The 16,001-nt window shown below is 36.8% G+C and overlaps 2 protein-coding genes and 1 long non-coding RNA gene across 4 annotated transcripts in view; 1 reads left to right on the forward strand and 2 right to left on the reverse strand.

The window, feature by feature from the left end:
• Positions 1-1,543, reverse strand: part of LOC107742729 (uncharacterized) — a 22,382-nt gene extending 20,839 nt beyond the window's left edge. Inside the window, exon 1 of the long non-coding RNA XR_001640333.1 lies at positions 557-1,543. This is a non-coding gene — a long non-coding RNA (uncharacterized LOC107742729). The remainder of the gene's footprint in view (positions 1-556) is intronic.
• A 537-nt stretch (positions 1,544-2,080) lies between these two features.
• Positions 2,081-8,209, forward strand: gzf1 (GDNF-inducible zinc finger protein 1). Of its 2 annotated transcripts, none has more exons than XM_016555736.1 (7): positions 2,081-2,161; positions 2,762-3,918; positions 5,146-5,240; positions 5,318-5,485; positions 5,798-5,955; positions 6,857-7,145; positions 7,468-8,209. In XM_016555736.1, the coding sequence occupies exons 2-7, from the start codon at positions 2,780-2,782 to the stop codon at positions 7,833-7,835; spliced, it is 2,217 nt and encodes a 738-aa protein (XP_016411222.1). In that variant the 5' UTR covers positions 2,081-2,161; positions 2,762-2,779; the 3' UTR covers positions 7,836-8,209. The 2 variants fall into 2 exon arrangements, with proteins under 2 accessions (XP_016411222.1, XP_016411221.1); XM_016555735.1 differs by lacking the exon at positions 2,081-2,161 and adding an exon at positions 2,173-2,407.
• A 1,427-nt stretch (positions 8,210-9,636) lies between these two features.
• Positions 9,637-16,001, reverse strand: part of LOC107742707 (beta-soluble NSF attachment protein) — an 11,735-nt gene continuing 5,370 nt past the window's right edge. Inside the window, exons 4-11 of the mRNA XM_016555738.1 lie at positions 15,256-15,302; positions 14,818-14,895; positions 13,349-13,404; positions 13,145-13,229; positions 12,942-13,046; positions 12,789-12,857; positions 11,045-11,095; positions 9,637-10,460 (exon numbers count right to left, since the gene is read on the reverse strand). Coding sequence (XP_016411224.1) covers positions 10,359-10,460; positions 11,045-11,095; positions 12,789-12,857; positions 12,942-13,046; positions 13,145-13,229; positions 13,349-13,404; positions 14,818-14,895; positions 15,256-15,302 — 593 coding nt within the window. The 3' untranslated portion in view covers positions 9,637-10,358. The remainder of the gene's footprint in view (positions 10,461-11,044; positions 11,096-12,788; positions 12,858-12,941; positions 13,047-13,144; positions 13,230-13,348; positions 13,405-14,817; positions 14,896-15,255; positions 15,303-16,001) is intronic.

Genomic DNA, 16,001 nt, shown 5'->3' on the forward strand with positions numbered 1-16,001 from the left:
ACCAAATACACAAAATAATGTTCTTTTTAGCAGCATCATATGACCCCTTTAAATTTAACAGCTGACAGCTATTCAACCGAATTCATTACATACCTTTCTATCAAAGTTATCTGACATTATCAAGATGAATTTGTTCTGACACAGTTTAATTCTGAGTTCTTGTCATATTTTATTACCATTTTCTAAACTATAGCGAATAAACGATAAATGATAATGTGAGAAATGTTGAAGGTGTCTGAATAAATTTTGGTTTGACACGCTCTCTCTCTCTCTCTCTCTCTATATATATATATATATATAACATACAAAAAATTGGGATTGTACAAAATTTCAACACAATGAACATGTGACAACTTGCCCCAAACTGACATGTTTGGAAATACAATAGGTTCAACGTAATATGTGATGATAAAAACTGTATTGTTACTAAAATATAATCAGTGTGACAACTATCCCTGGTTTCCCATACAGCCTCTGTACATTAACAGCTAAAACTTCACCTCAAAAAGAAAGACAAACCACTCCATGCCATTATGGTGTTTGTCATGCAAGTTACCACTTCAAATCTCTAAGAGAGTTTCACTGCTCCACTTCTTCCTGCTGTCTTCCTTTTTAAAAGCATTCTGGGATTATTAGCATAGAGTTCAGCGTGAAAGTGTGACCTTAGCATTCTTTTCCCCTCTTTCCTGCTTTCTCCGACACTCAACAAGACTTCCAGACCAACAGTACCATAATGCACTGGGGTAGATGCGGCTCCATTGTTCTGAGCCGGGGGAGGAGGGCTTTCTGTAGCTGTCTGGTTTTAAAAGCGTGCAGGGTTACAGCAGCGTAGACGCCGTGGCGGAGCTCCAGAGGTAAATGGAAAACCACAGTCTCCGGTCCACACAAGTGCAGCATGAGTCACCGGAAGGAGCCGCGCACTTGCAGAAGTCATTAAGGGAAATGCGAGGCATATGGATTTCCTATGTCAATAAAGAGCGCTTGGCAGGCCACGCAAAGTCCCCGGTGAATCCTGGAGGACTAAACGCACGCGGCGGTGGCGGCGGCGGCAGAGAAAACGTCTAAACTTGCATCTTATTAGCATGAAAGAACATGACTCGAATGAATAATTAAAGGGTCCAGTTTTCTCTCAACACACCATTAATAACAAAAACGAAGGGTTTTATAAACCCTCGCGGTGTGCGTGAAACGCGAGCGGCGTTGAGGGGAAATCATCTTGGCAGTGGAAGCTCCAGAAATATACCTGTCACTTTCAGTCAGGTTAAACTTGACATGTCCTGCATGTTTGTCTTTTGCAATTACCGAGGAGGGATTCCGCATTACTGCCTTGTATTTCCAAGTCTGTGTTTAGTTTTCAGTGTCCAGCGGGAGGGTTTCAAATTATCCATATCAAATTAATGCACAGGATCAAATGTAACTGTAAAGGCCGGACATGCATACCAAACTCAGGTCCAGTTTTCCATTGCCTGCTTTCAGTTAATTTGTGTGCAACAGCGCCATCTAGTGGATATTAACTACTATGACTCGAACCTGCTGTAGCTATAGGATGGTAGTGAAAACATACCTGTAATGTTGTAACAAAATACTACTAAATATTTGTTTAAAAAAAAAAAAATACCGATGTATTAAATACAAAACAATCAAAGTGAGGTGTTTAAAAGTCTGTGAATATGTATGCATATATATATACACACACACACAAACATATGTATATACACACGAGGACTTTTTAATATATACAATTCTGTCAAATTATATTATATAAAATTATATATTCACAGGCGGCACATAGCTTACATACTGCATAGTATTATGAGTGACAGTATATGTTATTCCTAGCATAGCTTTAATGTCAAATACACACGACACATACACACACATGCAATACAAACAAATAAAAAAGAGAGAGAACTTTATACTTTACGTATTTGCACATTATTTGCACAACTTTTTTATTATATTATTACTGTTAACAGATAGAATAAGTAATTTAAAAATACACCATTAACCTGTCGGGACTCAGGATAATCTATAAAAGAAAAACTCAATTTCCCATGATGCCTTCGGCTCTAATGTTCGCTGGGTGCGTGTTCTACCGGAAATAGTCTTGTTGTGCCTGTGGATTTGATTTGTACAGGGCTGCCGTTTTACTGGCCTTACGGTAAGAAATCTAGAGCCTGCTATGCAAACCCTGCTTTCACTGCATGTCACAGATGGACATTAAATATATGATCTATTCACGTGTGGTTCGCTCTTAAGTTCCATTTACACAGATATCGCTCATCTGAACACAAAGCAAATGATGCTAACTGCTTTAGCGTCTCCTTTTATTTAGTTTATTTTCTCTTGTCGGTTTCTGCAACGAAGCAGTTAAATGAACTCGTATAAAGAACTCTGCAAATTAAAGGTATTTGAATGGGACTGGACTATTGGTTTATTTTGGGCCGTTACCGTGACATACAAAGCTAAAGTTTAGCATGTAACGTTACAATAAATGGCTTAATATTTATGTAGATAAAAAAGCCCTTTGTACAGAAATTCAGTGGTTATAATAATTTATTAATTATAAAACAAAATCAAAGTGATTTCTAAGGTGTTTAAAAGTCTGCGTTTTTATTTATCATTATATTAACAGCCAGTTTGTACAACTTCAATATAAATTTGTCATAGTAAATGCATTTATTAGTGTGTGTATATGTATGTGTGTGTGTGTGTGTGTGTGTCTAATAAATGACTTGCTTTCTTTACATCCTTCCAACAGCTGCAGAAACCAGAGAAAATGAGTGATGGATTGGTTCAACTGCAATCCAGCTCTCACCATAAAAATCTGCTCAATGCCATGTGGAAGCTGAGGACCATGGGAAACCTGTGCGACATCACGGTGCAGGTGGATTTTCAAGGAGAGCTGGAGGAGTTTGAAGCCCATCAGGTGGTCCTCGCCGCATCCAGCGGTTACTTCGAGTCCCATCTGTTAGCTAATGACCAAGTGAAAAAGATATTCTTGTGTGACTTCTTACCACATGCATTTGAGAAATTCTTAGAGTATGCGTATTTTGGAAAAATCGAGGTGGAGAAGAGTTACATCAGCACCGTACTGCAAATGGCTAAACTCCTGAAGTGCCAGGACTTAGTGGATGCTTGCGAGGCAGAAATTCCCAGCGGCGTTTCAGATGAAACTCTGCAGAAAGATGGCGTGAGTTCAAATACTGAAGTCAAGACAAAACAAGAACCTGTGAAAAGAGCGATGAAGAGAAAAAAGTCTTTAAAAGTGCCTGAAAATGTGAAGGAGATGGAACCAGACAGGAGAAGCTGCAGGTTAGCGGGTCGCAGAGTGTCTGTTCCCGAGGCAGAATCATCGCAGGACGCACTGGATGAAAAAGACACTGGGTCTGAATCATCTCCTGATGTCCCAGAGGAAGACCCTCAAGAATCAGACTTCCAGCCTGAGGAAATGGACGAGGCCGATGAAGCCGAGAAGGAAATCAAGAGAGGAACCGCAAAGTACAGATGTGAGAAATGCAGCCGTTCCTTCTATTACGAGAAGAGCTACCTGAAGCACTTGAAGGTCAACCACGGGGTCCAGATGGACACCACGTTTCGCTGTGACATCTGCCAGCAGACGTTCGCCAACCGCTGCAACCTGAAAATCCACCAGCGCCACGTGCACAACGACGAGAGGCTCTTTCCCTGCGAGGTCTGCAACAAAACCTTCAAGCGCAAGAAGGATGTGACCCGGCACAGGCGGCAGGTGCACGAGGGCGGCACGGACAGACACTACTGCCACATCTGCGGCAAATCTCTGAGCTCCAAAACTGCCCTGACGCTGCATGAGAGGACACACTCGGGGCACAAACCCTTCAAATGTGATGAGTGCGGATCCAGATTCTCCCAGAGTTCAGCGCTCAAGACACATCAAAGGTAGTGGGCAACATCAGGGATGCACTAGTTTAGGCCATACAATTAATACCAACAAACCCCAAACCCTACACCCAAAATATTAGGGTACCAAATACATAAACTCTAGTTTAAAAGGTAACAACTATAGCGAGTTTTGCACAAGTAATCACAAAATATATATCAACATAAAAAAGAAAAAGTTATTTTTATGTAACGGTTAATAACCGATCATAATATAATATTTGCAAACATATTATTTACATTTATATATCCTCCTGAGAACCAGAAATAAAAAGCTTTGTGAATTTAGTATTTTTTCATGTCATTACTTTGTTTAGAGCATAAGAAAAAAATTGTAAAATAAAATTTTTGAAAAATTATATTTTATTTATATGTTATGCTATGTCCTCTGTAGAGGACACCAGGACTCAGTTTTTCTACAAATAAAATGACAAGAATAGACATGAAAAGGCAAAAACAATGGGATTTTTTTTTAAATCACCAATCAATTTTTAGGTTTCAGGTATATATATATATATATATATATATATATAAATCTGTTACATGCATAAATGTATATTCTATTATATTATCCTCAGAAAATGTAAAATAATTCAGTCGTTTTTATATTATAGTCAATAACCGACCATATTATAACATTGGCCATCATATTATTTTATGTCATTTTTTTTTTTTACATTTATGCATAAAAGCTAAATGCAAATGTACATGTAAATAATAGAATATAATATCATTTAATTCAATGTTATATTTACATTTATGAATAAAAGTGTCTGCTAAATGCGTATATTATATTATATAAGAAATGTGGGCAATCACAAAATTGTAAAATCTAGTTGTTTTTATGGTATGTAATATTAAGTTATATTATTGATGTTTATGAATGAAAGCATCTGCTTAACACATACATGTAAAGTATATAACATTTAATTTATTATTTACATGTATGAATAAGTGTCTGCTAAATGCAGAATATATGTGTATATATATATATATTATTTACATTTATGCATAAAAGTGTGTGCTAAATGCATAAATGTAAATAATATAAGAGTTTAGAATAGTAATGCAGAAAAAGATTGTCATATACTAAAATTGGTGCATTCATATTTGATACTTTAAAAAAATGCTAAATATTGCCGATACCAAAATGGTCACCGATATGTTATGCATCCCAACTGAACATCATTTACTATTTACATATTCTATCTTGTGTTTTTAATCCAGGATCCACACCGGAGAGAAACCTTTCGCCTGTGACCTCTGTGATGCCAGATTTACCCAGAACCACATGCTGTCTTACCACAAGAGATGCCACACAGGTGAGCCAACGGATTCCTGTTACGTAAAGAGAAAAAACATGATGCCAAAATATGAGGACTTCCTCTTCTCTGTCTAGGTGAAAAGCCGTTCATGTGTGAGAACTGTGGGAAGAGCTTTGCATCCAAAGAATACTTGAAACATCACAACAGAATCCATTCAGGATTCAGACCCTACAAATGTGAAACCTGCGGAAGAGCGTTTGCTCTGAGGAACTCCCTCCACCAGCATATGAAAACACACACAGGTATCCTTCACAAATGATCCAATATTGATATGCATTTCACTTAAAATGTGCAAAAATAGTCTTTGAAGCCACGTGTACTAAAGCATATTGAAAATATAAAAACAGCAATTTGATGAAAGACACCAATGTGCTATAAATAACTGCATTAGAAATGTAGTTCTAGATTGGCAATTATCAAGTAATGCACAACTGATGTACGGTTCGCAGGTTTGTGTATATTTTAGAATATGCACAATCATTAAAGGGGTCATATGATGCTATTTTAAAGATCATTATTTTACTTATCAGCTGACACCGCTGCCTTCTTCACAGGTGAAAGGCCATATCATTGCAAGGACTGTGATAAACAGTTCACTCAACTCAATGCCCTGCAGAGACATCAGAGAATCCACACGGGAGAGAAGCCGTACATGTGCAGCATGTGTGGAAGAACGTTTACTGACAAATCCACCGTACGCCGACACACCCTGGTAAAGATCCTGCCACTCTACACAGCACGGTTTTATTGATTAATTAATTTAATTAATTAATTAATTTATGCATTTAGCAAACAGTTTTATCCAAAGCGACTTACAGTGCATTCAGGCTATACATTTTTTACCAGTATGTGTGTTCCCTGGGAATTTAACCCACGACCTTTTGCGCTGCTAACGCAATGCGCTTTATAAGTGGGTTTATGGATGCTATAAAAAATATTCATGCCCACAGGCTTTAAGTTCATTGCATTACATTAAATAATGATGCATTGATCTATAAATGGTGCAAAAAGTTCAGAAAGGGCTGTAAATATTTTTACAGCCACCAGTATGCATATAATAAATCCCAACTAAACCTGTTACTGAATTTCCTACATGTACACACTTGCATTTAAAAGTTTTTTTTATTAATACTTTTATTCAGCGAGGGTGCATTAAATTGATTAAAAGTGACAGTAAAGACGTTTATAATGTTACAAAAGATTACCGTTTCAAATAAATGCTGTTCTTTCTATTCAAATATTTGTAGCAGAACAAGCGTTTTTTTTCTTGAGCAGCAAATCAGCATATTAGAATGATTTCTGAAGGATCATATTACACTGAAGACTGGAGTAATGATGCTGACAATTCAGCTTTGCATCACAGGAATAAACTACTTTTTAAAATATATTCAAATAGAAAATAATTATTTTAAATTATAATATAATGTCACAATATTACATTTTTAGAACGCATTAAATCAAAGGTAAGCATCCTGTGCACCAGTTCCTCTTTATTGGTTATTTATAGTTCAAACTCACACAATAAGCCTGGGCTGACAACAAGCAAGCTAACCGAGTAGGGATTTAGCAGTATGCATTGGGACTTAGTATAACCAGTCTTTTTCTCTACGCAGACCCATGACCAACAAACTCCATGGAAGAACTACCTGGTTGTTCTGAAGGGAAATGTTGAAGACAGAGCCAAGAAACCGAAAGGCTCTTCTCAGAAGAAGGACAAGGCATCTGTCGCTGCTTCTGAAGCGCAGGCTCCTGAGAGCAACGCACAGAAGACCCAAGAAGTGGTGGCTGTGTCCGGAGAGCCCGTGACCATTTCCGGAGACTGGGCCGGACCTGGAACCATCGCGCTGGTCAGCCACACGGCCCTGGGCAGCCTCACGGTCATCCAGACCGAAGTTCCCGCAGGCACGCAACTGCAGCCCTTAGTCACCACGGACGGCACCAGTGTGATCTCTCTGGATGCTTCTGCGGTCGGGATGCCTGTGACCGTTCCCTTTTCCATCCCCATTTCAGTCGCGCATTCCATCGGCGTGTCCCCATCGATATCCGGTTCTGTGCCCATCACCATCACCAGTCACATCTCAGACACCTTACTGGCTCCGGCAATGACTGCGGCGACATCAGAAGCTGAAGCAACAGAGAACGGTCTGACTTCGGCTGCAGTCGATGAGTGTGTATCGGACGGCCCTGGGCGGCCTCACGGTCATCCAGACCGAAGTTCACGCAGGCACGCAACTGCAGCCCTTAGTCACCACGGACGGCACCAGTGTGATCTCTCTGGATGCTTCTGCGGTCGGGATGCCTGTGACCGTTCCCTTTTCCATCCCCATTTCAGTCGCGCATTCCATCGGCGTGTCCCCTTCGATATACGGTTCTGTGCCCATCACCGTGGCCGGTCACGTTTCAGACGCCATACTGGCTCCGGCAACCACTGAAGCTGAAGCAACAGAGAACGGTCTGGCTTCGGCTGAGTGTGTGTCGGTCCAGGCTGTTACGGTGGGAGAAACGGACTGTGCAGACACCCAACAGGAAGTCAGCGAAAGCATACAGACTGCAGAGGCTTCAAACAACATGGAAATCTCAGTAGGAGAGTAGATGCTACCTGCTTCAGTTGCAAATACTCGTTAATCATGATCGCAATCAAGCTTTGCTTTAAATTATCAGCTGTAAATACACTTTTGCTTTATAAAACCTTCTATAATGTGTGTGTAACTAGTACAATTCTTGAATCACAATGTTCAATTCTGCTCAGGTTTGTTTTTGACAACATATACGATTTCCATTTCCATTTCCAGGGAACGTCTTGTCATTAAATAGTTTTTTTAGTGATTCTTGTAAAAACAAACATTTGCTTTTTGTTGTCAGTAATGCTTATTGCTGATATTTATTATGTTCAACACTACATCAATGTGAACTGCATATTATTAACACAATACTTCATTTTTAGTACCCTATTACATGTATAATGATTTGCAGTCATGACAGCGCTCCTTAAAAACATTCAATAAAGTGTTTATTGAATTCAGCTTCCTTTTTTCTTTTCTTTTTTACATTTTTGATTTAGTTTTGGATTGAAATATAGAAAATACAAGTGATTTTGATTTTAATAATATCATTTTATATTTTTATATGATAGATATATATAAAATAAATATAATTATATACATAATTGATTTTTAATATATAATATTATTAATATATATTTACATTTAATATATATATTATTTTTTCAATGTTACTTACATACACTTCTTATGTTTACTTTTTCCTAAAGGGGTAGTTGATTATGATTTCACTTTTTGAACTTTAGTTAGAGTGTAATGTTGCTGTTAGAGCATAAACAACGTCTGCAAAGTTACGACGCTCAGAGTTCAATGCAACGGGAGATATTTTCAAAGAAATCGCTGTTTAAGGACTACAAAAAACGGCTGGTAGGGACTACAACGAGCTTCTTCCTGGGTTTGTGACATCACTAACCCCGATGTTTACATAAACCCCGCCCCCGGGAACACGCAACTACCCGTAATGGTAAGGGGGTGAAACGTTTCCAAACAACGTGCACTAGGCTGTTAGCGAATCACAAACACTGAGCCCGTTAACCAATCAGAGCCCATTGCGTATTTCTGAGGGAGGGGCTTCATAGAACCAGGAACTCAACAGACCGTTTTGACGAGAATGGAAACAGCGGTGTAGAATAAAGGTAAAATATGTTAAAATAATGCGTTTTTTTTTTTTTAAACGAAGCATGAACACGTTACACTGCACCCAATAAACACAATCAAGCTTTCGAAAAAAGCTGATCAACCACCCGTTTAACTAGTCATATTCTTTGAGTTTTCGTCAATGTCGCAGCACAAACATTGCTGGAGTTGCTCACCAAAAATGTAACACTATTTTGTAGCATTACAAAATTGAGATGCTTAGCGAACACCACTAGGCAATATAACAGATTTTCACTTGCTTGAATCGTGTAGCCATTTCAGTATTGGTTTTTATTTCTGTACATTCTCACAGACATTCAGCAAAGACATCAGTTGTTCTGTGGGAAAGTACATTGTTTGGTACTGTACGTCTTCATGGCTTCTTAAAAACTCTAGAATATGGTCAAATACAGACATCACGACACGTATAACACAGATGACATGCGCTGCTAAAGACCACTGGAATGAAGAGTGTACATGAGCTATGCATTCTCAACACGACACACACATAGAGCATGTTAATAAAGCTTATACAAGGATTTTACAAACGCATCAATTTCAGTGCTGATGGAGATGATAGACAGTGTAAAAATATAATGTTAAATTATTTTTTTTTACTAATACAATATTATTAGACTAATAATATATTTTTTTTACTAATTATAATATTATTAGACTCGTAATATTATATGACTAATATTAATAGTTCAGATAATAATTGAATTAAATAAATATACATTTAAGAAAACAACCTAAGAGTTAAATTTCAGAGAGTGGATAAAAACGTACTTCCGTCAGGTATGACACGAGACATTTTTGTAATTATTTAAATACCAATTCAAAATGGTGAACTGTGGGAAACTGAAATTTTCTCGGCCCTGCATGAATGTCTGATGTTATTAAACAGCAGCATTTTGAGGCCTGCATGCCAACTAGTGCGAGCAGACTACAAAAACGGCACAAATAAAAACAATATCTAAATAATAATAATAATACACGATCCTGCTGCACTGACTGAATAATTAAATCTGTACAATTCATGCAGCTCTAGCACGACGCAATTCAGTGACCGTTGCAAAAGAACTCGAGGACTATCTCAAATCCCCATTGTATCCTTGAATTTCCCTCTCCTGAATCGGTTCACTCCGTGTTTCTAGAAATACCCTCGTAATGCAGCAGGGAAACCGGAGCAGATCTTTGAACTGGAGTGCTAAATTTTTGATATGTGCTATATTATATAACTGGATATCAATGTAACAGTACAGGCTTATAAGTATATTCTCTAGAAATGTTGCAGCAATGCATTTTGACATACTGTTTTGGGAAACCCGGACTTGGCCATTGCACAAAACTGATGTGAAATGGAAGGGGGGGGAAGGAGGGTGCCATGCAGTGGGTGATCGCCCCACTGTCCAGATCATTTTAGGTCGCCCTCGTCCCCCTGAATGGTCTTCTTGATCCGCAGAAGCATGGTGGTGAGCCACTGGTCCAAGCGTGAGATGGAGTCGAACTCCTTTACCTGAATGAACACAGTACGAGATTTCTGCATCGTTAGCGCCACCAAAAAGAACTGCAAAAATAAGAAACTGGCCGAGTAGATATGGTGTGTTCAAGTCCTCTTGGGAAGTTTGTATTTATGAATCTGACGTCAGATGTGTTCAAGTTACTTGTCAGAGAAAGATGGCACCTTTTCAACAAAAAAAAAATCGCGAAAAACTTCTAAAAAATGATGAATAAAGAACTGCGCATCAGGTGTGTTTTTGCTCTTTTATGTTTTTATCAATTTATGAAGGTACTGTAAATTGAATCGTTTTATATTGTAATTCTACAATACTATCATATTTTGTGCATCTAACTTAGCTAGCAAATGTTCTAAAGTTCAGAGTTTCCTTCTTATAGTTTCAACACTGTGGGGATATTCATGTGCACTCAATGCGTAAATACCATCTTTTCGACATGACTTGAACACATCAACAGTCCCGCTCCAGACTCATGCCAGTGATTGAAGTATAAAGTACTTTAACATTTAAAATATTGCAATTAAATTTACTTTTTAACAAAGATAAACTTTTTTCAAAAAGATACTGAAGGTAAAATTCATACCGCTTCTGTGAAAGCCTCAGCGTTTTGCTCCTCATGGGCCTCTAGAAGTTTCTGTAAAAACAAAACCTCTTATAAGTATACAACAATGAATATTAATTTTTGAAGGTGGTGCAAAAACTACATTTTCTGAGTGCTTTTTGTCATGATACTATGCAATTGCTAGGGTGTTTTGGGTGGTTGCCCATGACCTGTCACAGGATTCGGAAATTAATGAAGGCTTGAGGCAAAAATGGCATCAAAATGAACATAAATGCCCCCCAAATTAAAAAAACAGAGACACAGAATTGCCCTTCACAATTCAAGTGAAATATGAAAATGAATAAAGAGTGTATCTGACATCATTACATTTAGATATGCTCACGTTGCATCAAAGATTTCTTTTTACACATCGTCTTTGCTGCACTCTCATTGACCGCTTCAATGATGAGGAACATTCTTTGCTCGCTTTCTGTATATAATTTATTCCTGTAATGATTGAGGTGGATCAGACACGTGAGTATTTGTTATATTTAATAAATAGTGGACAATACCCCTCCCCAACAAGCAAAACATGTGGTAAGGAGAACCAGGCCTCTGGTTACCGTGGTAACAAAGACAAACATCAAGATAAGATTCAAAGGAATGTAGTTTTCATTCTAAATTCACTTTGAAACAGACAAATGTACCCTTGTACTATACAGTCCATCCCAATTCTATCCATCTCCCTCTAGATATAACCACTTGAGAAAACACATTTTCCTATGCCAACTGCATGCGTGTGTGTGTGTGTATGTTAGACTAGTTCAAGTGTTTACGTAGTTAATAAAGTCTTACTTGTATCACACTTGAGGTTGTTCGTTGTTTGCTCATAACTGGAGTCCCTAATCATGCAGATTTTTGTAGTATTGTACAATAAGAAAGTTATTTTCCTTAACCCTTGTGCGACCTTTTGGACATTTTTGTCCTTTTCAGTTTAGTTTTTTTGATCATTTTGCCTGTGTTATTTGCCAACTGCATACATTTTGGCACAGGTGTGTATTTTTATTGGAATTTTACTATTTCACTTCCATTTCCTTTAATAAATCTGTTTTGCACTAGGTACAAAAAATTGTTCCTCTCAGGACCTTAAGGACAAAAATGTCCCCATTGAAACCCATTAAAACTGCTATTTTTAAATCGCAGGCCATTTAACTGTAAAATGCGTCAAGTAAATACTTACAGTGGATCTAAATATTTATAATTAATCATAACTAGTTATGATTGATTATTCATATTTCCCCTTTGAGCTGATTCATTACATTCCCGATATGAATAGCCATTTCGTTTTTTTCATGCAATAACCGATGTTGAAGTCTTGATTTTATGCTAAAAAAAGACTAAAAGGATTTGTAATGTCTTATATCATGTAGGCTATTTAAAATGACAATAATCTCAGTTATGCATGTAAATACATGTATGCCACCTTTGAGCTGGATTAAGCAGCTGTGTAGATGTAAATTAACATGCCGTGTGAAATGCAGCTTCTGTGGCACCTTGGCAATGCAAATATTGCTTTTGTTGATGTTGATCAACTTTTATTGGTAACAGACTATAGTATTCTGAGTGGCTGAATGAATTGCCTCAATTTAAATATTTATAATAAAAAACAACACAGACGCATTTAATGAAGTAATAAGGTCTTTCAATGCAAGCAGACTTTACCTACTAGTGTAAACCACCCCAATTACAAAATGTGTTTTTATATGCTGGAAACTCTATCACAAACCTTCAGAAGCTTGCATTCTCTTGAATCTGAGAAGGCTGGAAACATCTCTTCATACTTTCCAACAGCGAGCTACAACAGGAAAAAAAGACGTGCATATTATCTGCAGCAGTTCTCAATATATATGCGTGCACGATGACCTGATGGAGAGCTGACCTTTGCGTTGAGCTCATCCACGATGAAGTGGCACAAGGAAGCTTTGAAGAAGTATTCTTTGGCGCTGTATTTCAGTAGGGGATTGTCCATGGTGTTGCTTCCAACCTGTTTACTCACACAGACAAGAATTCCCCAGTGATTTAGCGAATGCCGGTGAGCGAGTAATGTGGTAAGCATCTGCAGGAGACAGACAGATGGCTTACCTGCTCATAAATCTCTATTGCTTTCGGGTACTGCTCTAACTGGGCACTGTATGAAGCCACCTTCAGCAGACACTTGTTTGCAGAGCTGTAAATTAAGCAAACAGACCACATCAAAGCCTTAAGTAACATTCAAAATGCTGTAATTAATCTTAGAAACCTCTCCTTAGAAACAAAGTGGTTAAACGGGAAAAAACAAGACCTTACCTGTTTGATTCCTCTCCTTTGTAATAATCAGCAGCTTGTTCATAATGTGCAATCGCCTTTGGACAATCAAAAACAGAATTCTTCATCTTAAATGGTGACAGAATTTGGTTCTGTAAAACACTTAGTGTTTACATTCACAAAAAAATAACTATAGCTGATAACTATCAGAAGACAACTTCATGAAAGATTATAAAAGCTGTTCAAATTTGTAAAAATGTATTATGTATTATTTATTAATAATACTAACTTATCATTAACAATATTACAGTAACTGTATTATCAAATATAATTTTATTGTTAATATTAAAGATTAATTAATGATCTATTATTATTATTAATAATAATAATAATAATAATGAATTATTATTTCCTCTCTTCCACTTCGCTTTCTGTCTAAATACTGTCCTGTCGTAATAAAGGCAAAAATGCCAAAAATTTATCTTAAAAAAAGTTTTAAAAAATCATTTTATTGCAATTATTATTGAAGTAAAAATCTAGGTATTGACTGGGTTTTTGCTTAAATGTTTATGAACTTACTGGAAAAAGAACCCCATTTAAAGTGTGACCTTAATTAAAGGGGTCATATGATGCGATTTAAATTTTTCCTTTCTCTTTGGAGTGGTACAAGCTCTTGGTGCATAAAGAAGATCTGTAAAGTTGCAAAGACTAAAGTCTCAAATCCAAAGAGATATTCTTTATAAAAGTTAAGAGTCAGCCACACCTACCTAAAACGGCTTTTGAACCTTAAACCGCATAAACACATTTCATTACACCAAATACACAAAATAATGTTCTTTTTAGCAGCATCATATGACCCCTTTAATAATAAATAATGCATTATAATAATTCATTTTCAATAATAATAATTTATTATTGTCATTATTAATATTTTATTGTTATTACTATTACATAATATTATGTTATTTTCTCTGAAAATATATTCTTTTCTCTTTTGTTTTTTCTTCTAGACTGTTAATGAACACGCTGGGAAAAGAACCCCATTAAGAGTGTAACCTCAATTTATAATACATTATAGTAATTTATTATCAATAAAAATTTATTATTATTATTAATATTTTTGTTATCATTATTAAATAATATTTTATATTATTTTCTCGACTGGGTTTTTGCTGAGAAGAGAACAACATTTAATGCGTGACCTTAAAAATTAAACGCAATCAGTGTAACTTTGCGCACGTAAATGTACTAATTTACACTTCAAGCCTTTGTGTTGGCAAGACGGCAAATTGCTTAAAATGTATTTTGAGATGAGGAAAACTTTTTAAACATTTGTAAATTCAGCTTATGGACATTTGTTGAATTAGAAGCACCAATCCAGTTGTTTTGTGTTTTATACTTATACTACGTATAATTCAATGTCCTACAAAAAATATATAGCTTTCTTACAGCACTCTACGTTCTCAGCATAAGATGCACCTTTAGTTTACACTGAATGAACATTTTTGTACCTTCTCAATGTCCACCAGCTCTGATTCGTACACCTCAGCGATTGTGATATGATGCTTGGCTGCGATGGTGAATCTTCCCTGAAGACAGAACGGAGGAGACTTTATAAAACTGACTGTCAGTTGAATATCTCATTCAGTATCCATCAAGCTTTTCTATCTGAACATCTACATGCTTTGTTGATTCCATATATGTGCTTTGGATACAGATTCTGGGCCTCATGACATTTTTTTTCCCCCAGATTTTGAAAGGGGGAGGAATGCCTTACTGTCTGTTATAAAGTGCTCTTTGGGAGTTTCTGCAATAGTTGGTGGATTTCTAAACAGCTAAAAACATGAAGTGCTGTTTAAAAATCTCCATGATGATGAAACACAGTACAGCAATAGAACAGCCTGGATGAACATTATATGATTTTTTTGACTGCTACAAAAACATCTTACCATGTCTGTGTAAATATCAATGGCTGCGTTTAAGCACTTGATAGCCTCTAATCGCAAGCATCAAAGAGAAGGAGGAGGAAGAGTTAGACAGTCAGACTTATGATCAATGATATAGAAATGAGAAACTATTTATCTAAAGCCGCTTTATGTCTATTCAGTGTTTTACTCCTCAACCTACTCTTTTAGATTAAACAAATTAGTCAAATGTAATTCATTTGATTACCTTTTTAATCAATTGACAGTCCATATAGGTAAATGTATAAACATGCACTTCATCTCTCTATTGCATACACAGCTACACTGCTGAATTATTGCGTCTAAAGAACAGTTCGAATTTTGTACATTTCTAAGAAACTGTATGTATGTTCAAATGCATAATTTCTTAGATTTTTGCAACACATTTTTGAGTGGACTGTGCCATCATTTCTACCTTCACAAACTGATATCCACAAAAACTCCTAATATTCGCACTGCAGCATTCATTCTTATGCCATATACAGTCAAAAGGTCAATATTCTTTGTCTGAGCTTCACTGTTCCGAGGTTCTTAAAGGGGTCATATGATGCAATTTCAAGTTTTCCTTTCTCTTTGGAGTGTTACAAGCTGATTGTGCATAGATAAGATCCCTGAAGTTGCAAAGACTAAAGTCTCAAAACCAAAGAGATATTCTTTATCAAAGTTAAGACTCTGCCACGCCCCCCTAAAACGGCTCGTTCTAACACGCCCCCACATATCTACCACACTAT

The sequence above is a fragment of the Sinocyclocheilus rhinocerous genome, unplaced genomic scaffold, assembly GCF_001515625.1.
Source record: "Sinocyclocheilus rhinocerous isolate Xijiao unplaced genomic scaffold, SAMN03320098_v1.1 scaffold1038, whole genome shotgun sequence".
Lineage (NCBI taxonomy): Eukaryota > Metazoa > Chordata > Actinopteri > Cypriniformes > Cyprinidae > Sinocyclocheilus > Sinocyclocheilus rhinocerous.